Here is a 21,420-nt window from a genome sequence, read left to right on the forward strand (position 1 = left end):
TATTTTTATGAGTGAGAGAGAGGATCTCAAGAACAGTAAAAATGCATGTATAAACATCTTTATTGAAACCATGGGTGTCTGTCTAATCCCAACCCAGTCTGTCGGGCCCACATATATACACCTTTCAGCTTTAGCCTTTATGTGAAAAGAGTAGGATCCATTGCTCCTCTGTTCTTTCATTTTTGTCTTCTGACATTTGCTTTTCGGTTTCTAGCGAAATTACCATTTGACCCCCAACAAATTTACTTATTCCACTTAATCAAATTTTCCAGCAATTGCCAATTGCAGTAATTAATTAACTTCTTCATCCTTTTTTTTTTTCCCCTTTTTAACACCATTAACTTCAATATATATATATATATTAACAATTAATTTATAACTATTATAATGATAAAAAATCGTTCAACTTTGGATCAACAAACTTATGATTGCACAGTAGGTGCGACCATGAAACCATGTAACGGGATCCCTTTTATATGAGTTGGATGAGTTCAAGTTTTGGTAAGAGTAAATCTCCTCTTCTTGATCTCGGGCAGATTTATAGGATTGTGAATCATATCATGATTCTTTCCTCACGTGGAGTTGGTCTCCTTTTGGGACAGTGCTTTTCTTGAGGTGTTTGGACACTAAGGATTATTAGGAGGCTATACTTGGTATTATACTGAAGGGGCATCTCGGTCACGTCAAGATGTTCCCTTATCAGCTACCGTGTCTTAGACGGAATCTTTAGATACTTTCTCTTCGGTTGGAATACTCAATTCTACCTTGATCGGTGATTGAGTATACTGATTGGTTGATGGGAGTCCGACTCTGCATACCACGTGACAAGATATGAGTGGAGGTTATTTTTATGAGAATACATATATTAAGAGATTGCGATGGCTAGATTACAAATTGATGCAGCGGAAAAAAAGAAAAAACCAAGAAAAAAAGATAGAAATTTTACAAGTTATTGATGGTTCTATCTTATCAACATCAAAACCTTTTTCACCCTCTATTTATGTGATACATGCATGTGGAGTAAATTTATTTAAAAGGACATTAAGTACACAATGGAGGATAATAGACTTAAGCCCCTCCCCGAATAGTAAGAAAGGTCAACAAATCCGGCTATTTTCTTATGAAGCAAAGGACGATAAGCTGCAGTTGTCAATCAGTAAAAGATGAGATGTGAAAAGTACCAAAACATAGCCAATGACGATTTTGGGTAAAAACAAATCTCGCACTAGTATTCCCTCTGAATCAATAATCACCCACACCACAAATTTGGCACAGAAAATGCCTCCTTTACACTGTCTAATCTTTGAAGGAGGGAGGGGGGTTATGGTTTTGTCTTTGTTTTCTTCCTTCTTCTGTTTTTCATTTTTTTTTTCCAATATGTTTTTCTGGGTAAGACTGTGTAGATCAGTTAGTGGGAGGGGATTTTTACTTCCAACTCTTGAATTGGCTATATATTTGGCATCCCCAACTTGGGCATGGATTTCTGTACTGCTATATCTTTTTCTATTCTTCTTGAATCATGCCTTACAATCCCCCACTTTGCTTGTCTGTTCTTCACCAGTGACCAAAAAAGGCCTGGAGCAAGAAAACCCAAAACAATGGACTAAGTACTAACAAACGTCAAAAAAACACTACTTTGATAAAGTTTCATACAATCAAAAAACACCCACTTCTCATAACCCTTTCCTTTTAGAAGGATGGTTTTGGGAATGAAGAAGAAGATTTTGAGGAGGTGGTGATGATGATGATGTTGAGGCAGTCAGGATTTGGTAGCTCAAGATGTCAAGACTGTGGAAACCAATCAAAAAAGGATTGTGTTTATATGAGATGCAGGACTTGCTGTAACAGTAAAGGCTTTGAGTGTGAAACTCATGTGAAGAGTACTTGGGTTCCTGCTTACAGAAGGCAAAAGAGACACCAACAACTTCTTCTTCCAGCTTCTTCTGTTCCACAACACGATAACCCTAAAAGGTTGAGAGAGGAGAATCCATCTTCACGAGGTACACTTTTTTTTTTTTAACCGAGAATTTCTCAACCCAATATGTCGATCTATGCCTGACCCAGATAGCTGAGCTAGTTCTAAACAATACTCCACTTTTAAGTTTTAACACTCGAATCTCTCTCTCATGTATATAGATCTGTGTAATGTTTGAACCCTTGTTAGTTGCTTTTTGTGTTGAATCCCAAATCCCTGTATAGTGAAACCCTAGCTGCAGCCTGCAGCTTTATTTTTCCTACTCTACTGCGTGTAGTTTTAGCTCATGATCTTCAATGATAAAGCCCATATCCCCCTCACCATCATGTATAGATTTTCTTGTTTCTTCAATATTAATTGTTCAAGTCTTGTTAAGGTTGAATTTTAAAAATGTTAAAGAGTGTTTGAGATATGTATGTGATCTTGTTTTGGGTCTATTTTTATTTGTAGGGCTAGAAGAAAGGAATTTTCCATCGGAAGTTAATTCGCTGGCGACATTTCGTTGTGTCCGAGTGAGCTCCATTGATGAAACAGATGATGAACAATATGCATACCAGACAAGTGTGAATATAGGTGGACATGTGTTCAAGGGAATCTTGTATGATAAAGGCCCTGATGCAAGCCATTATAGTCTAGGTGAGAGCTCTTCTAGTCAAGCACATGTAGCCAATGCTGCTGATCACCATCAAGCCCTAACTACTGCTGCTGCTGCTTCAGCTGCAGAAGAAGTACCATTTCTTCCTCCTTCATTTCCATTCCCTCTCAATGCTTTCATGTCTGGTATGAAAATTTTCCAACACCCGAAATCTTCTTAGGTTCTCACATTGTTTTTTGTTTCTTCAAAAACAAGTGGAGATCTAGAGATCTTATTAGCCAGTCTTGTTATTTGAATTGTCCAAATTGCACGATTGTTGATCATCAAGTCCTAATGTATTTTATTTCTAATTGATTAAACTACACATGATGAATATGAACAAGGGAGATGAACTTAGTCTTGTCCGAATTCCAATGCATGAATCATATGATGTTCTTGATATGATATTTAAATGTTTGATATGGTGCACAGGTAGGATGAGTCTTTTGTCTTGTTTTGTCATGGTTAATATTTGTTTAATTGTTGTTTATCAACTTCTAAGCTACTTTTTTCCCGATAATCCGTTCCCTTGCCGGGTTCAAACCAGACTTTACTACCTGTTTGTCATTTGTTAGGACAAATTACTTAGATTACATAGATCTGGAGATGTAATCTAACTATTAACAAACCCAGTTGAGAATCAATGCATCCACTGAATACAATATCCTTAGTTTGTACTAGAACAACTTTGGTACAACAGGCATAGTGAAGTTGGGGTGTTAATTATTAGATGCATCTAGAATCAAATCCTTTTTTTCTAAGAAATCCATCAATGGATTCCCACATAGGAATTTAGCCTCTAGATGGCTTTCCTAATGTGGTTAACTATTAAAAAAAATTTTAAAATTTTGAGGATGAAAAAAAAGAAGGCTTCTTCAAGAAGGTATATATCATCCAAAATCTTGTTTTAGGACAAATAAAAAACAAAATACTATAAACATAAAGTTGCTTAAATAATTAACATGGCTTCCAAGTAGAGTGAAGAGGTGATACTTGTTTATGCATAAACCTACATAAAGGAACACCATGAACATCAGGACCACTTACTAGAAAGAGAGTGATGTTATTCTTTTGTGCTCTTTTCCTTTATCCCTTTTGGTGAATAAGGATGGTTTAGTTCATTCATTTTCATCCTAAAGCCTTATGATAATCATTGCTTTTAGAGTTCATCACCTTTTTCTTTGTAAAGACTCATAAATTAACATTTATCGATCGTAAAAGATAATGGAGTTAAATATATTCTCAATCAGTCAGATGAGAGGGGAATCAAACCTTACACCTTGTTCTATTACAAATTGTTTGAGCATGATCTTTATAGCACCTTGTTATATTACAGATTGTTTGAGCATGATCTTGATAGGGGAATCGAACCTTGCACCATGTTATAATATTACAGATTGTTTGAGCATGATCTTTATAGGGGAATCGAACGTTGCACCTTGTTATATTACAGATTATTTGAGCATGATCTTGATAGGGAAATCGAACCTTGCACCATGTTATAATATTACAGATTGTTTGAGCATGATCTTTATAGGGGAATCGAACGTTGCACCTTGTTATATTACAGATTGTTTGAGCATGATCTTGATAGGGGAATCGAACCTTGCACCATGTTATAATATTACAGATTGTTTGAGCATGATCTTTATAGGGGAATCGAACGTTGCACCTTGTTATATTACATATTGTTTGAGCATGATCTTGATAGGGGAATCGAACCTTGCACCATGTTCTAATATTACAGATTGTTCGAGCATGATCTTTATAGGGGAATCGAACGTTGCACCTTGTTATATTACAGATTGTTTGAGCATGATCTTGATAGGGGAATCAAACATTGCACCTTGTTATATTACAGATTGTTTGAGCATGATCTTGATGTTCGCTGCTTTTTGACTATCAAACTAGATCTTTTATATAATTCTCTGGTGCATTGTCTATTACGAGTCTGCATTAAGCTTAAATTTATCATTAGTGTTGTGTTGAAATTTTCTTTTTTGCATGATTAGAAATTGAATTATTAGTGCATATATAGATATAATAGTACACCTAGCTGGTCACTTGAGGCGGCCTTAGCCGAGAAGGAATTCATAGAAGATGAATACAGGAAAAAGGTTGAAGAGGCCAAAAGAAGGGAGGAAGCTTTGGAAAATGATTTGGCGAATATGTAAAGAAAGAGGCGGCTGCTCCTGAGAACACTGACGAGAGGCAAGATGATGGGGGATAGATCAATTCAGGCATTCAAAAACAAATGGCATCGATGGTTATATATGCTGTCCAGAAAGAAAGTCCAAGTAGCACCAAAATATAAGCATACGTTGTTTACCCATTTAATTGTTAATTCTTTTTGACATTTGCTCGTGTATTTTCTAATTCCATCTAAAGTTTCAAATTCAGGGGAGGTTATTTTGTGACTTTGTGGGGCAACTTATGTGCCTATTTACCGAGGACAGAAGGATGTTTGTGCCATCCCAGGAAGGGCAGCTGTGCTCTGTTTGTGAGGTTGCAGTACTGATTGGAGTTGATGCTTCAGGTTTGCTATGTTCTTGTTCCCAGATAAGATAATCAAGTGCCGAACCCGTATATATATAATTTCAACTAGTTTCCAGTTCGACCTCTTGTTTTCAGAAGCAATCAGATGGATCAATATATAGATATATCTGTAGGTTAAATGTAAGAAACATCGAAGAAGAGTTGTCAAATGAACTTTTTTCTGCCACCTTTCATGCTGATTTCTTCCTTTTGCGTTTCTTTTTTTTTTTTTTATTAACCAGAGACTTGTGTTAAATTAGATGGTCACCAGAGACAGGAGTGAATTACTTATCACTTGTTTCTTTGATGAATTGAGGTTTATACTGTTTGCAGTGCTATTAATATTGGTTCTTTTAACACCTGTTAATATGATTTGCAAGCTTAATCTTCTTGCAAGCTATGAGAGAATGCATGTGTCGTGGCCTTAAATCTGCCATTTATACAGCTTGCTCCATTTTGCAGCCCCAGCCATTTTGATATAACTTGTGGGCCTAGTTTTCCGGGTTGTATTCTTCACATCCTTTCCTGAGTCAATTGAATTTTTGGTCATTGAAAGATGATGTTTGTTTCAACTCAGTAACATGAAGTTCAGATTTGTTTCAACTTCATCACTTGGGCAGTTCAGTCAGCCAAACTGCTTACATGGTGAGTTGACCGTGAATCATCTGTCCAATTTGACACGTGGCATAACAACTATGCTGACATGGCTAAGATGCTGACGTGTCAAAAATAAAAACACATCACACAAAACTTGACTTTTCTCATCTTCTTCACATACTCTTATCATCGCATCACCTCACTCTCACAATCTCTCTTCGATGAAGCAATTTTCTCTGCCGATGCATCCAAAGGAAAAGAAGGATCGAAAAAATAGCCACACTTTTTGTAATCCTTTTTGAAAAGATTGTCTCTGCCGATGCATCCAAAGGGGAAAAAAAAAAACATTTGATTGTGTGACATCCCTGGACCTCCATGATCTCGCCGCCCCCGTTCATCGTCCCCAAGGGTAGATCCAAAATCAACCCTCTATTTCAACAAAAGCCCATCATCAATCCCAATTACCCACTGGGTAGTTCGATGAGCAAAAACCAAATCTCACTTAAATTCTTTAAGACCTGTGTGGAAGAGTGATGGGTCAATCCAAATCCCTGTCGTCCTGACGTCCGACCGCTAAAGAAGAAGATGAAGACTCAGAGTTCGAAGAGAGCTTGGCAAGCTTGGGGCCAAGGAACTGACGAGCATCTGCAGAGGCTTCACAATGCCGCCAACCATGTTGCTCATGACGCACTAGACGCAGGCCATTGATGGCTTGATTGAAGTCGGTTGTTTGTAGAATTGTTTCTTTCTGTAATTTTACGTTTGAGTCGGAGTAAAAGTGTTTTTGTTTAGGGGTTTTCCAATGGAGGAGAAGATGTGCTGGATTTTTTTAATTATTATTTAAAATTTAATTTATGCTATATAATTACACATCATTCATATTTTATAAAATAAATTATTTGTTTTATGCTTTAATGCCGCATAAGCGGGCTTGGCTGACTGGATTTTGTTTAATATATCGAAGTGATGAAGTTGAAACAAATATGAACTTTGGGTGATTAAGTTGGAACATTTTGAAATTGAGAGACAAAGTTGGAATAAACACAATCCTTCAGTGATCAAAAATTCAATTAACTCCATAAAATCTCATCGAACAAGAATCAATAAAAAATTGATTTTAAATTTTTTTTCAAAATACATGAGTTTTCTGTTGCCTTAGCTCATTTTTTATGAATATGGAAATATTATTAAAATTTTAAAATATAATATATATCAATCCATTTGATTAATCGAATGTACAAAAATTTCTTTTGAAAAATCGATCAATCGGTTGATTCGATTTCTATAATTTTTTTTAACACCCATAATCCTAGAGTTAAAGGGGGGCTATAATGCCTAGACTAATCAGTGCAGCCGCTAAATAGTGGCATACTTGAGTTTATGGAGGCCTTGTGTGAACTCTAAAAAAGGGGCCTTGGGGATTTAGGAATACACTAATATTAATATTTTTGGGCTAATGTTATTATTTTTCGACCACAATAACATTAGTATTTTTGGGTTACATTATAATAATTCTTTTTTAAAAATTTTGGGACATAGGGATTCGGCCCTTGGGTGGCGGCCCATGTGGCCCCGCCCCTGGGCCACCACTTTAGCCAAGTTGTCCATTTTGGGCCGCACTAAATTTTCAAAATGTCATAATTTTATGGGTTTAAAATAACGAATCAAACATTAAAAAGATCTAGACAGGCGACGGAAACTGCCTATTTGGAATACGGTACGGACAGACGAAATTTCTAGTGGAGCCAACAGCAAAAGCATTCTGCTAGGTCGCTACTAACGCTGAGGGACAGATGAAAGCTAGGGACCGAATGTAGGGCACAAGCACCAGCGATTGGAGTCGCTCTTTGTGCAAGATCATGAGGAGATCGATCTATTGTGCTGGGAATTCATCAGTCTCGCCGATGCTGGCTCGGATTCGGATCTTGACGACTTCGTTTCGTGGGAGTGCCAGTACGACGTCTATTCGCCCCGGCAACTCTCCAACAATGAAAACCAAGATAGTGATCATCATAACCGCTCTGATATTGACGAGAAATTAGACGGTGATGAGGAGGATGAGGAGTTGGACGACTATGATGAGGACGATGAGCTGGTTCCAGAGCAGGTGAGTGGGAAATTGGGGAGGCAGAGGATGAGGAAGATTGGGAAGAGGGTGTTCGCGAGAATTACCAGTTCAAAACTGTCACCACATGGCTATGTCAAGCCCGGGTGCGTCTATGGGAAGCATGGGCTGGGACTGAAGCACAGTTGCTGATCGTGTATCGTGATGTTCGACCATAAGGTTCGAATCTAAATGGGGGAACCATAAAGGTCTGGTCTTGATTGTGTATATGGTGGGATCTTGATTATGTTAAGGGTGTAGTTTATCTGTTCAGTTTATTGGTAGTGTAGTTTGATTGTGATTGGGGTGGTTGGTTTGTGGGTTGACTGGCTGATTAGGCTACGGTGGTTAAATTTGCTTTCTTCGTTTATTTGACTGCATCTCAATTTCTATAAATATAATCTATTTGATGGTGCCTTTCTTTTCTTGGTTGAAATTGTTGTTCAGGAAAATGGGGACTGTAATGACTAATGATATCGGTATTTATGGTTTTGATATTTGGTAGGTGATGACTTGGTGTATTTGTTGTTCTGCCTCAATTTGGGTTTCTTAGCTACAATATGAAAATCACTAATAGCGTGATTAATAAGAGATCTGAAAATTAGTTAATGGGGAACTTATGAATATGATCTTATGTCATGAACATAGGGGTATAAAGGGCCTAACTTGGCATTTACCATTGGTGCTTGAGCTTTGAGCTTTTGTCATTGCCTTCAAACTTTCAGACAGAGTATGATTTTATGTCATGAACATAGGGCTTGGTCGAGCATTAGGTTGGGTTGGTTTGATTAGTTTCCTTAGGCTGTTTAGTTATCTTGTAAGCAACTCTCAATTGGGATTCCAAATGTTTATGGTAGTGCCGTAGTGGCTGTAAAATGCCTCCAATAGCAACATTTTTTTAATGTTGGGAATCAATATGCGGGGAGATGTCTCCCTTGGGTGAATAGACGCTTTCTTTAAAACCTTATCCCCACATAATATGTGTAGGGATTGTTTTCTGTAATTGAACATTTGACATCTAGGTGCACCCTTGTAACTCTACCATTGGTTCACATATTCGCTTTAATGGACGCTACTTGTGCGAAAGTGAAGAAGAATTTGTCTATCATGCGGTGCTGCATTGCTCAAGGACTAGGATAGTTTTGGAAACAGTTTGTTATCTCTTGGGAATAAGGTGGGTTATGAGTGGCAATCTTGTCTCCGAGCTAACGTTTTGGAATAAAATTAGATTATCTATACAGTAACTTGCTTTGTTGGCTACACCTTCATGCTCCTTATTATTAATATCCTTATTTTTGCATTCAAAAAATCTTGTACAATTCCATCATTCTGTAAAAGTATTTGGATGCATAGTTGCTTAGCTAATGGTATTGCCTTTCGATTGGGATTTATTTTGAACTTGTTAAAGGGAGGGGAGGGGAGCTTTAAGCTAGTTTTACGAATGGTTAGGGGATGCCAACTGGAAAAGATAAATCCTTTCCCCTAACGTATTGTCATTGGTATTTTTGCACATATTAAGGTTATAAATTGCCATTGAAGTTGGAGTATGCTAATTTTATGGACAATGAGATTCTTTCATACATGAACTTTGATGTTGAGAGTATATGCTTATTTTACGATGACTTTTTCCTGAGATCTGAATTTTTCATTGTTGGTGGCTCTTTACTTGAGTTTGAAATTCCAGGCTTGTTGCTAAAGTCTCCCTTTTTTTTGCAGGAATCTCAACTGATTTCACCTGTTACCCGACAGATGTTGAGGATTTATGTCGATATTGGTAGGAAGTGCATTGCAACTATTTAAGCGTATTATCTTTATGCAATTTGAAAAGATGATGTACTTGCGTCAACTGACATAAGTGGAGGAATATTTAGTGAACAAGAATTTGAAAAGTTTTGAGATAAGTTTATGGAATAATATATGGTATGAATTGACAGATTGTTCTTTGATTATTTTTTGATTTTGGTAGGAATTCCCATGGTCCTCCTGAATCGGATGCTCTACTACTTTATTTGTGCTGCGTGGCTATGGGAAGATCTATAGCAGGTCCATTTTGTTCCCTTAATCCCTTGTGATTTTGCTTCTCAAACAGGGTTCACTATTCTTAGCAATATTACTTGAAAAGACGCAATATTACTTGAAAAGACCAGAGAAAGTGCTCGGTGAAAACAGAGCAGTTGTCCCAAGAAACTGAAGCCAGTGGAAGTGCGATAATGAGCGAGGTTGGAATTGTTCCTTGTGAGATATGGAAATAAACTATTTATTTCCCATAATGATTTCACTCAATTTTAATATATATATATATATATAGCGTCTCACATGCGGGATCCCTTAGTGTTTTTAAAGTGCGGGATGGGTTTTTAGCCATTCATCTAATCAAATGGTCCGGGCCCACATCAAGGTACACGTGTAATGTTGGTAATCAACGATGGAAAAGTTATCCCACACTTTAAAAAATTCATGGGATCCCGAGTGTGAGAATTTGGGTATATCCGTGTGTGTGTATATATATATGACGGTATTATTGGGATTTGGCTTTTGATTAGAAGTTCGATTAGGCTAAACCTAGTATTCCTAGATTTTCACCACAAAGAAACAAGAAAGCAAGAAAAATTGGGGGAAAAAATCAGAGAATTTTTTGTGATTCTATCCATTAATTCTTTTCGTACCTTCGAAACGTCCGATAAAAAAAAGGAATAAAAAGTTACAATTTCTTCTTTTTTTTCCCCTCTCTCGGTGAGACAAGTTGTCAATCATACCACAAAAAAAAGGGGAAAAAAAGAGGAGCATACAACTTTAATTAGTTTAATTTCTTTCAATCATTTAGACTTTAGTAGTACGGGACGAATTAGTTTTAATAGTGCTTCGAGGGATCATCAACAATCTGCAAAGATCCAAGGGAATGAGAATCGAGAAAGTTCTTGATAGGTGTGGTGTCAATCAATGAACCTCTGACAGTCAAGTTCGCAATGTCATTGAGAATCTAAAGAAAGAGTCGAGAAAAAAAACTCCAAGTTGAATACCTTTCAAATCCTTTCAAAATGGAAGCAATCCTTCTATTTATAGGTGTTTAAGGACCCACTTGTTGACAAGAGCTTTGTCAGAGGCATGTGGGATGCTACAAGATACGTCAGTGGATGGTCTGAAATCGTAGTGTGATGTCAACGATGAGAAGGGTGAGAGGCTCAAGGGTGGCTTGAGGTTGGCTCTTCTCCTGCTGGAGTGGATGGTCTGAAATCGTAGTGTGATGTCAACGATGAGAAGGGTGAGAGGCTCAAGGGTGGCTTGAGGTTGGCTCTTCATGAAGTGATGGCTTGCAATAATGAGTTTTAGTGGTGGACCAAGCCTTTGGACCCGTAGGGCCGTTGAGTTGAATTAGGATTTGAGTCTGTGGTTACTTGCTGATGAGGTCATGGTCCTATTTGCCTAGGGCATGAGCCTATTAGGCTAATAAATAGGTCGTGGGCATGTTTTAAGATGTTATTTCGATCGTGGATATGTTCTATACTTTAGACCATGGGCATGTTTAAGCTGATAGATATTCTTACATTGTCGGCCTGTAAATATTTAGGCAATGGGCCCATTTACGCTTATAGTTGGTCATGATACTCAATATCACCTCTATAACTATGAATAATAAATCTTTCAAATGACAAAAACTGAATTTTACTCAAATTTTCACAATTATGGAGAACCTAGAACAATTCAATTATCAAAAATGGTTTAATGGTTCACCATGAAATAAAATCGCTACGTTATGAACATATACTTATTGAAGGAGTTAATAGAACATGTGGTCATTGAAAGATTGTTCGTGTTCCAATTTGGTCTCTGACCATCAAATTGTGCCAATTTGGTTACCGAAACTTTAATCTGTGTCAATTTGATCATTCGGGTAGAATTTGTCAATTTCGATAATCAACCTGCTGATGTGGTAGGTTGACTATTAAAATATAATGTTAGTGTGGACTTTCATTTACCACATAGGAAATAATTTATTCTTTAAAAAATAAATAAACAAATCAGTGTAGTTACTCAAATGAAAAATCCCATTCCCTTCACAATTCCCTCTTCCTCCTCCATTGGAAACGAATTAGTGACCAAACAATTCATCCTTCCTCCAAAAATTTTATTAACCCCTTAGAATAATTACAGTGGTGTAGGGGCCATTAGATTTTTTGGGAAAAGTGTTATGCTTTTTTGATTTGTCCTTGTTCTTAGTTAAGTGGGGCTCAAATGACATAAAGCAAGTTAATTTAGGGTTAACCAAAGTTCACCGTCCTCATGTCTAACCCAACAAAAACAGGTCAACAAAATGACATTGTTGTAACATAACATTTATCCATGCCGGAAAAAAAAAAAAAAAACACACATAAAACACATTCATATCCCAACAGACTTCAAGGATTGCAAATGCTCTTATTCAAGGTTTTTAGAATTTTAGTGGGATGGGTTTTGGGAAATATGTATGGATTTTGTAGTCTACTTCATCAATCATTTTTTGACTAAGATATTAAAACATTTAGTGCCAAGGATCAGATATTTCACTTTAAAAAAGATATATAATAATGCTTTTCTCACAATAATATACATCTATTTTAATGAGTGAGAGGGTCTCAAGAATAGTAAAATTCATGTGTAAGTGTTACCATCTTTTTATTGAAACGATGGGTGTCTAATCCCAACTCAGTTTGTTGGGCCCACAATATACAGCTGTCGCCTTATGTGAAAAGAGGAGGATCCCCGTTGCTTTTTTGTTCTGTATCTTCTGACATTTGCTTTTAGGTTTCTTGCGAAATGACCGTTTGGCCTAAACCAAATTTGCTTATTCCAAACTCCAGCAATTGCAGAACTAATTAATTAACTTCTTTAATCTTTTTTTTTTTTTTTTCCTTTGAAAACTATGAAGTTCAATATATATTAACAATTAATTTATAACTATTGTAAGGAACAAAATTCGTCCAAGTATGGATCAGCATTCAGCGGTAAGTATGACCACGAAAATACATACTAATAGCATTTAAAACGCCTCTCTCGATATTTTTTTTTTTTGTCGAAAACGAGTATTTTGTCCCTCACCTACATTGATTCAACAAACTCCCTCATCATACAAATCTTGAATCAATCTCGAGTCACGTCTCATCTCATTAATCACCTTATAAATTACCTTGAAACACATGCCTATCTCGTCAGTATCAATAAACCGCAATGTTAGTTTTCCTTTTGACAACAAAAAAAACTTTAAGAATTGCTTTAGACACACGTCTGGTGCAAACTTTCCTGATCCAATCATGAAGATTCATATCTTTAGTCTAAAAGTTACAATCTAAAGAGGCTCGGCCCTCCACTATAAAGAGCGATGTATCTCCTACACCACGAGAATGATCAGAGGAAAAAAGAAAAGAACACATTGAAAAATAGATGTACGTGATTGATCAAGACACTATTAACTTGATCTTCAGAGCTTTCTTAGCTAGAGCTCCTCTAGTCAAAGATCCTTCGACGTTCTTTGTGAATTTTGCAGGATTGTCAATGACTCCCGATATAAATTATTGATTGTGAGATATTTCCTTGTTTTCTCTCCACACTATAATTAGTTTTTGCTCGTTCACTTTCTTACTCATTTGTATCACCAATAATGGAGCAATATATAAGATAGATCCTATTCATATCTCTTTTTTTTTTTATAAACAATTGATAAAACATTGGTCAGTGCCTTCAGGGTTGTGATTACACACTATGATCGATCAAGACTAAATGACATCCTTTATGATTTAGAGCAAGACTAAATGACATATAAGACTAAATATTACTGACATCCTTTATGATTTAGATCATTTTTAGATACACCCCCTATACTTCGAAATTTTTTTAGAAGTTCTCTATACTTACATTTATCTCTCATGAGGTTATTTCGTCCATTTCTTCAAACTAATTAAAGTTATGTTTGAAAACATTGTTATTTTTGCATTGTCCAAAGAAGGTGGTTGGAGATAGAAGTTTTATTAGAAGTGAAAATTTAGTTTCTTACGACAATGTATAATGTTCAACAATTTAAGAATATCTACCAACGAAAAAAATCAAATCAAATACGAAAGAAATGACACAAGGCACATAGAGTGTTGGTAACAGTTAGCCTAGGTATAAAACCTACAAAGGTGACGACGTTCAAAAGTATCTTCGATTTTGATGATGAATCAGGCGATTGGGCTTATGTAAGATGTTGTCCTTGGTATCATTGAGGATGGTCTAGACAAGAGAACATGTAAGTTAGAGAGGGCTCTGAGAAAGAGCTCAGGGGGGTCTCTATGATGCTCAAGTAATTAATCTATCAACTGGGAGTTCTTGATACTCGAAACTCCTTATCTAGTAACAGATAAAGTGCAAGGGTTTAGAACTACCTGTAATGGAGATTTTTTTTTATGTCGGTTGGGGGTATTCGATTCTACCTTCATTGGTGACTGAGCATACTAATCGATTGATGGGAGTCTGACTCTGCATACCGCGTGATAAGATATGAGTGAAGGTTATTGTTATCAGAATACATGTTCAGAGATTGCCATGGCTAGATTACAAATTGATGCAGTCCACGACAAAGAAAAAAGGAAAAAGATAGAAATTTTAAAAAGTTATTGATGGTTCTACCTCATCAACATCAAAACCTTTTTCACCCTCTATTTTTGTGTGATACATGCATGTGGAGTAAATTTATTTAAAAAGGACATTAAGTACACAATGGATGATAATAAAAACTTAAGCCCCCACACCCCAAATAGTAAGAAAGGTCAACAAATCCGGGCGTTTTTTATGAAGCAAAGGACGGATAAGTTGTAGTTGTCAATCAGTAAAAGATGAGATGTGGTGGACCGTATTGGGAATTACCCAGTCTATCAACAAAATAGCAAATCCAAAGACAAAAGTACCAAAACATACACAATGACGATTTTGGGTAAAACCAAATCTCACACTACTATTCCCTCAAATCAATACACCCACCACAAAAATTTGGCACAGAAAATGTGTCCTTTACACTGTCTGATCTTTGAAGGAGGGGGGGCGGGGGCTTTTAACTTCGTGGTTTTGTCTTTGTTTTCTTCCTTCTTCTGTTTTTCATTTTTTTTTTCAATATGTTTTTCTAGGTAAGACTGTGTTGATCAGTTAGTGGGAGGGGATTTTTTACTTCAACTCTTGAATTGACCATATATTTGGCATCCCCAACTTGGGCATGAATTTCAGTACTACTATATCTTTTTCTATTCTTCTTGAATCATGCCTTAAAACCCCCATAAAATCCCCCTCTTTACTTGTCTGTGTTCTTCACCAGTGAAAGGCCTGGAGCAAGAAAACCCAAAACAATGGACTAGGTACTAACAAACGTCAAAAAAACACTATTTTGATAAAGTTTCATACAATCAAAAAACACCCACTTCTCATAACCCTTTTCTTTAGAAGGAGGGTTTTGGGAATGAAGAAGAAGATTTTGAGGAGGTGGTGATGATGATGTTGAGGCAGTCAGGATTTGGTAGCTCAAGATGTCAAGACTGTGGAAACCAGTCAAAGAAAGATTGTGTTTATATGAGATGCAGGACTTGCTGTAACAGTAAAGGCTTTGAGTGTGAAACTCATGTGAAGAGTACTTGGGTTCCTGCTTACAGAAGGCAAAAGAGACACCAACAACTTCTTCTTGCAGCTTCTTCTGTTCCACAACACGATAAACCTAAAAGGTTGAGAGAGGAGAATCCATCTTCATCAGGTACACTTTTTTTTTTTAACCGAAAATTTCCGAGCCCAACATATCGACCCAGATAGTTGAGCCAACTCTAAACAGTACTCCACTTTTAACACTCCATCTCTGTCATGTATATAGATCTATGTTATGTTTGAACTCTTGTTATTTGCTTTTTGTGTTGAATCCCAAATCCCTGTATAGTGAAACCCTAGCTGTAGCCTGCAGCTTTACTCTACTGTAATGTAGTTTTAGCTTATGATCTTCAATGATAAAACCCATATCCCCCTCACCATCATGTATAGATTTTCTTGTTTCTTCAATATTAATTGTTCGAGTCTTGTTAAGGTTGAGTTTTAAAAATGTTGACTGTTTGAGATATGTATGTGATCTTGTTTTGGATCTATTTTTGATTTCTAGGGCTAGAAGAAAGGAATTTTCCGGCGGAAGTTAATTCGCTGGCGACATTTCGTTGTGTCCGAGTGAGCTCCATTGATGAAACAGATGATGAACAATATGCATACCAGACAAGTGTGAATATAGGTGGACATGTGTTCAAGGGAATTTTGTATGATCAAGGCCCTGATGCAAGCCATTATAGTCTAGGTGAGAGCTCTTCTAGTCAAGCACACGTAGCCAATGCTGCTCATCATCAAGCCCTAACTACTACTGCTGCTGCTGCTGCTGCTGCTTCAGCTGCAGAACAAGTACCAGTTCTTCCTCCTTCATTTCCATTCCCTCTCAATGCTTTCATGTCTGGTATGCAATTTTTCCAACACCCAAAATCTTCTTAGGTTCTCACATTGTTTTTTGTTTCTTCAAAAGCAAATGGAGATCTAGAGATCTTATTAGCCAGTCTTGTTATTTGAATTGTCCAAATTGCACGATTGTTGATCATCAAGTCCTAATGTATTTTACTTCTAATTGATTAAACTACACATGATGAATATAAACAAGGGAGATGAACTTAGTCTTGTTCTAATTTCCAATGCATGAATCATATGATGTACTTGATATGATATTTAAATGTTTGATATGCCGCACTGCAGGTAGGATATGATTAGTCTTTTGTCTTGTTTTGTCATGGTTAATGTTTGTTTAATTGTTGTTTATCAACTTCTAAGCTACTTTTTTCCCGATAATCCGTTCCCTTGCCGGGTTCAAACCAGACTTTACTACCTGTTTGTCATGTCTTGGGACAAATTACTTAGATTACATAGATCTGGAGATGGATTTTATATGTTTTTCTTTGTTTGTTTAACCAATGCATGAGGCCCTACATTCAAAATATTCAGGAACACATAGACTCTCCCTTCACATGACTAGCCAAAAGGTATGTTAGGATCTAAGACAATCCTGCTTCCCCATAGCAGCTTTTGTTTCCTTCATTTGGAACTAATATTTAAATGTAGAAAAACCCTAGAAAGCTAAGAGAAAAGCTAGGGCTAATTTGGTTTGCAATCTATCACACTAATCACATGTTTTCTCTGCATCTTTCATTCACTAATTTCATCATCATCAATTTCAAATGCATTTCCCTCATAATTCTTCTTAGTTCCCTCCTTATGCTTGATGGTCTCTTCAATACATGTTAGGGTTTGGGTGATGTTGTTGAAGCATTAATTAGTATATAAATCGAGGTATAAAAGGTTGGGGGAATCAATCACTTTTTAACCATAAAGCATAACCTAATTTTTTTTTCCTTTTTAAGTTGGATACTTTATGGGTGAAAAAAAAAACTTGGTGGGCATCTTGTAGATTTAAGATTGATGAAGACTTTGGAAGGGAAAGCAACATGCATATAATTAATCCCATGTTTAGTTATTTTTATAATGTCCAAGAGACAATCATGCAAAACTATTGATATTCTCTATGACACATGCATCCACGGAATATATCCTTAGAACAACTTTGGTACAAAAGGCATAGTGAAGTTGGGGTGTTAATTATTAGATGCATCTAGAATCAAATCTTTTTTTTTTTCTAAGAAATCCATACAGAGGATTCCCACATAGGAATTTAGCTTCTAGATGGCTTTCCTAATGTGGTTAACTATTAAAAAGAATTTTTAAAAAAAAAACCTTTAAAATTGAGAGAAGGAAAAGAAAAACTTCCTCAAGAAGGTATATATCATCCAAAATCTTGTTTTAGGACAATAAAGAAAGGATACTACAAACGTGAGGTTGCTTAAATAATTAACATGGCTTCCAATTAGAGTGAAGAGGTGATACTTGTTTATGCATAAACCTACATATGTAAGGGAACATCAAGGACCACTTATTAGAAAGGGAGTGATGTTATTCTTTTGTGCTCTTTTCCTTTATCCCTTTTGGTGAGTAAGGATAGTTTAGTTCATTCATTTTCATCCTAAAGCCTAATGATAAGCATTGCTTTTAGACTTCATCACCTTTTTCTTTGTACAAACTCATAAATTAACCTTTTATGTTAATTTATCGGCCGTAAAAGATAGAGATCGAGTTTAGTTATGATTAATTGGACTAGGGGCGAGAATGGAGTTAAATATATTCTCAATCAGTCAGAGGAGAGGGAATCGAACCTTGCACCTTGTTATATTAAAGATTGTTTGAGCATGATCTTGATAGGGGAATCGAACCTTGCACCTTGTCATATTATAGATTGTTTGAACATGATCTTGATAGGGGAATCGAACCTTGCGCCTTGTTATATTATAGATTGTTTGAGCATGATATGATCTTGATGTTCGCTACTTTTGGATAAAAACTAACCTATAAAGTAAGTTGATGAATGAAAAAGTAGCTGGAAAATCATGATTGTCTTTTGAGTATCAAGGTCTTTTATATAGTTTTCTGGTGCATAGTCTATTACCAGTCTGCATTAAGCTTAAATTTATCATTAGTGTTGTGTTGGCAACTTCTTTTTGCATGATTAGAATTTGAATCATTAGTGCATATATATATACACGTAGCTGGTCATCATGAGAATATAAACATATATTGGAGAAAGTTTAACTTGTTTTTATATGTGCGATTTGTTTCATATTGAGCAACTCATGATAACTTGTATCAACATTGTTAATGAAAATAACACCTTGATTCCTCACACACATAAAATAATCAAATCTTTGTTAAAAGATCCATATATGTGCCTGCGTATACATCCAAAATAGAAGAGATTGCAAAAGTGTGTATTATATATATGTGTGTGTGTGTGTGTGTGTGTGTGTGTGGATGTATGTATGTAATGTATATCTGCCTAATCAACTAACAGTGACCACTGAACAAAATGATGGTTATGAGAGAATGTATATGTGAAACTCCATGTTTTTGGTGAATTATGTCAGTTGGCTAAATCTTTGTAATAGTAGGAGTGCTGCAATCTTTTTGGATGTATATTTCAAATTATTTTCAATACAAACATGGTACAAGAAAAGTGGTTGAGGCAAGCATGAATGAGGAGCATCACATTGTTGATATATATATATATATATATGTACCAACTTCACTGCTCATCTATCAAACTCCAGTACTGTGATGTGATGATAAGCTGCAGGTGTTGGGGATATGGTCCTGACAGAGTGGATGTCATCATCAGAGTAGCTATTTTCTTGCCAATTTGAAGCTCATAAATGCAAGTGTTGTAATTGTATCACTTTTGGCATATATATATATATATGGACACACACATGTTGATTATTAGGTGAGGATGTTTTTAATTTTTATTTGTGCAGACACATTTGGTGAATTTGGTATTGTTCACCATGAGTTGAAAAGAAACAATATCTAAACAGAGCATGGAGGTCCCATACATGTAAGGACGGCCGGTAACTGTCCTCACAACATAAAGTTCTTTGAGAGACTTTTTTTTGCATGTGATGGGAGAATTGGGGAAATGAGGAAATCCAACTCACTTTTTTTTTGTTCTAGTGGTTTGCGACTTCCAAGCAACTTTTTGGTTAATACCGGCAGTGACTCTACAAATTTATTTTATTTTGATTTTTCTTATTATCTCTTCAATTGTCGTTAGATCTCATAAACTTTAATTTCCTATTGAATATAAAAGAAAAAAAAAGTACCTTGTAAAGAGAACGGATACTTTGAAAGTTTGAACTTTTGACTACTAGCAAAAGGGAGAGTTTCGAGCATAAGATCACTATCAATTTTCACAGAACACCTGAAATAACTGAAGATCAAAGAGTCCCCCTCTACCCCCACGATGGTTTTCTTGGGGACTCTGTAGCTTGCGTAGGGAATGAAAGAACAACCAAGCAATATCTTTATGGCAGCTAGAGAAACCGAGCAAATTTTGGACGTTATCAATAGAGAACATATCCGATCAGAGAACATATCCGATTAGAAAAAGTATTTTCCGTCATAATACAATTCTTTCAAAGGCAGATTATCTTAAACTTGAATTTCTACTATGATTAGACATTTATCATTGGCTTTAAACCCTTAATTAGAATTTGATGATAAAATAAAATCTAGGAAAGTGGACACATTTAATTAAATAAATTAACAACTTCCACATCTATATATACAAGCAAGGATGTTTAATTTGAGACCCTAGCAGGTTAATTAGATGGGTTGATCTTAACAGCAAATTCAAGCAGTTTTCTAACGTACTTTTCAAAATAAACTTGGCTTAGTATTAAAATCACACCCAATGGGAACATTTCGAACACATAGATCACTGAATTAAATATTTAAATCATTCGTAAAGCAGTTTACTAATCCTAAGCTTAGTACTAAAATTACACCCAATGCTTTTACAGGAATTTCCTACCATTAGCATGTATTAGTTTATTTATCTGTTTTATTTTATTTTTACGATCAGAATTTATTGACCTTTAGCACATTAAACTCTACGTATTTTCTTTTAACCGAGAATGACACCATACTAGATGTCATTTGAACATTCGATATGGGTCTAAACTCGAACCGTTAAGCCCTCGGAGACAAAAGTTTTTCGCCTGACTACATAGTAAGTTGGGTCAAATCCTAACGCGTGACCACATGGATGTTACGCAAGTAAAAGTCAAACTCAGAACCTCTCGGTTCTATACTGTTTGACCCCAGATATATTCACCAACTAAGCTATCACCCAAGTACTTAAATTTTCCTGTTATGCTATTTTGAGAAGTCACAATGTGTAAATATAGAAAGTTACACTTAAATCTCTCAATCAATCGGAGGAATTCATCTCCAGCCAACTCGACCACTCCTCATCAATTAGCTTGTCCTTGTCTTTTTTTTGAATTATAATTTCCTTTCTTTCATCCATTGTATAATGAGGTTCGTTTGAGGACAAGAAGCCCGAAGAAAAAACTTTGAAGCACGGGCTAGAGTCGGCCCAAGGCCCAAGTAGGCCTTCTTACGAGGGAAAAGTGAAAACAAAGTAAAAATTATGGACCTTATTATCAAACAAACTGGTATGAGCCTTGATTGGACTACGGCCCAAGAAAGCCCCTTCCATGTAGCGAACAAACTGGTTTTGAACCCAGAGTCAGTATGGGTTGAGTGACCAGTAATAGGCCCAATTACTAGCCCAAGAGTGATGATATGTGGAATAGAATAGAGATAAATATATTTTCATTTTGGGCAACGGTTTACCCCCTTCACGCTTGTCAAAAAGACAGATTTCTCCCCTCTAGTTTGGTAAAAAAACACTTATCCCCAACATGAGTTAAATGTAATGAAAAATACAATTGTGTTATTCTTTTTACACCCTCTAATTATTATTATCATATTTAAGTACTGTTCAATTAAGAGAAAATAATATTTCATATTATTATCAAATCAATAATTTGATACTATTTTCAATATTTCTTTCCGATTACGTCCAAAATAGCTTCGGTACTAATGAAATATTAG

General features: G+C 36.0%; 3 protein-coding genes across 8 annotated transcripts; all 3 read left to right on the forward strand.

The window, feature by feature from the left end:
- The first annotated feature begins 1,126 nt into the window (after positions 1-1,126).
- On the forward strand, positions 1,127-5,334 carry LOC119991204 (protein SHI RELATED SEQUENCE 1-like). 5 transcript variants are annotated; one of them, XM_038837471.1, is made up of 4 exons: positions 1,127-2,000; positions 2,426-2,611; positions 2,693-2,755; positions 4,720-5,334. In XM_038837471.1, the coding sequence occupies exons 1-4, from the start codon at positions 1,739-1,741 to the stop codon at positions 4,803-4,805; spliced, it is 597 nt and encodes a 198-aa protein (XP_038693399.1). In that variant the 5' UTR covers positions 1,127-1,738; the 3' UTR covers positions 4,806-5,334. The 5 variants fall into 5 exon arrangements, with proteins under 5 accessions (XP_038693399.1, XP_038693400.1, XP_038693396.1 ...); XM_038837472.1 differs by having other exon boundaries at positions 1,131-2,000; positions 4,648-5,334; XM_038837468.1 differs by having other exon boundaries at positions 1,135-2,000; positions 2,426-2,755.
- LOC119991445 lies at positions 5,070-8,366 on the forward strand. Its single transcript, XM_038837798.1, has 2 exons — positions 5,070-5,145; positions 7,559-8,366. The coding sequence occupies exons 1-2, from the start codon at positions 5,070-5,072 to the stop codon at positions 7,996-7,998; spliced, it is 516 nt and encodes a 171-aa protein (XP_038693726.1). The 3' UTR covers positions 7,999-8,366.
- Positions 8,367-14,788: 6,422 nt separating this feature from the next.
- On the forward strand, positions 14,789-16,550 carry LOC119990814 (protein SHORT INTERNODES-like). Of its 2 annotated transcripts, XM_038836933.1 has the most exons (3): positions 14,789-15,595; positions 15,989-16,174; positions 16,265-16,550. In XM_038836933.1, exons 1-3 carry the CDS (start codon positions 15,337-15,339, stop codon positions 16,360-16,362), a joined length of 543 nt encoding a protein of 180 aa, XP_038692861.1. In that variant the 5' UTR covers positions 14,789-15,336; the 3' UTR covers positions 16,363-16,550. The 2 variants fall into 2 exon arrangements, with proteins under 2 accessions (XP_038692861.1, XP_038692859.1); XM_038836931.1 differs by having other exon boundaries at positions 14,797-15,595; positions 15,989-16,550.
- The last annotated feature ends 4,870 nt before the right edge of the window (positions 16,551-21,420 follow it).

The sequence above is a fragment of the Tripterygium wilfordii genome, chromosome 22 (assembly GCF_013401445.1).
Source record: "Tripterygium wilfordii isolate XIE 37 chromosome 22, ASM1340144v1, whole genome shotgun sequence".
Taxonomy (NCBI): Eukaryota; Viridiplantae; Streptophyta; class Magnoliopsida; order Celastrales; family Celastraceae; genus Tripterygium; species Tripterygium wilfordii.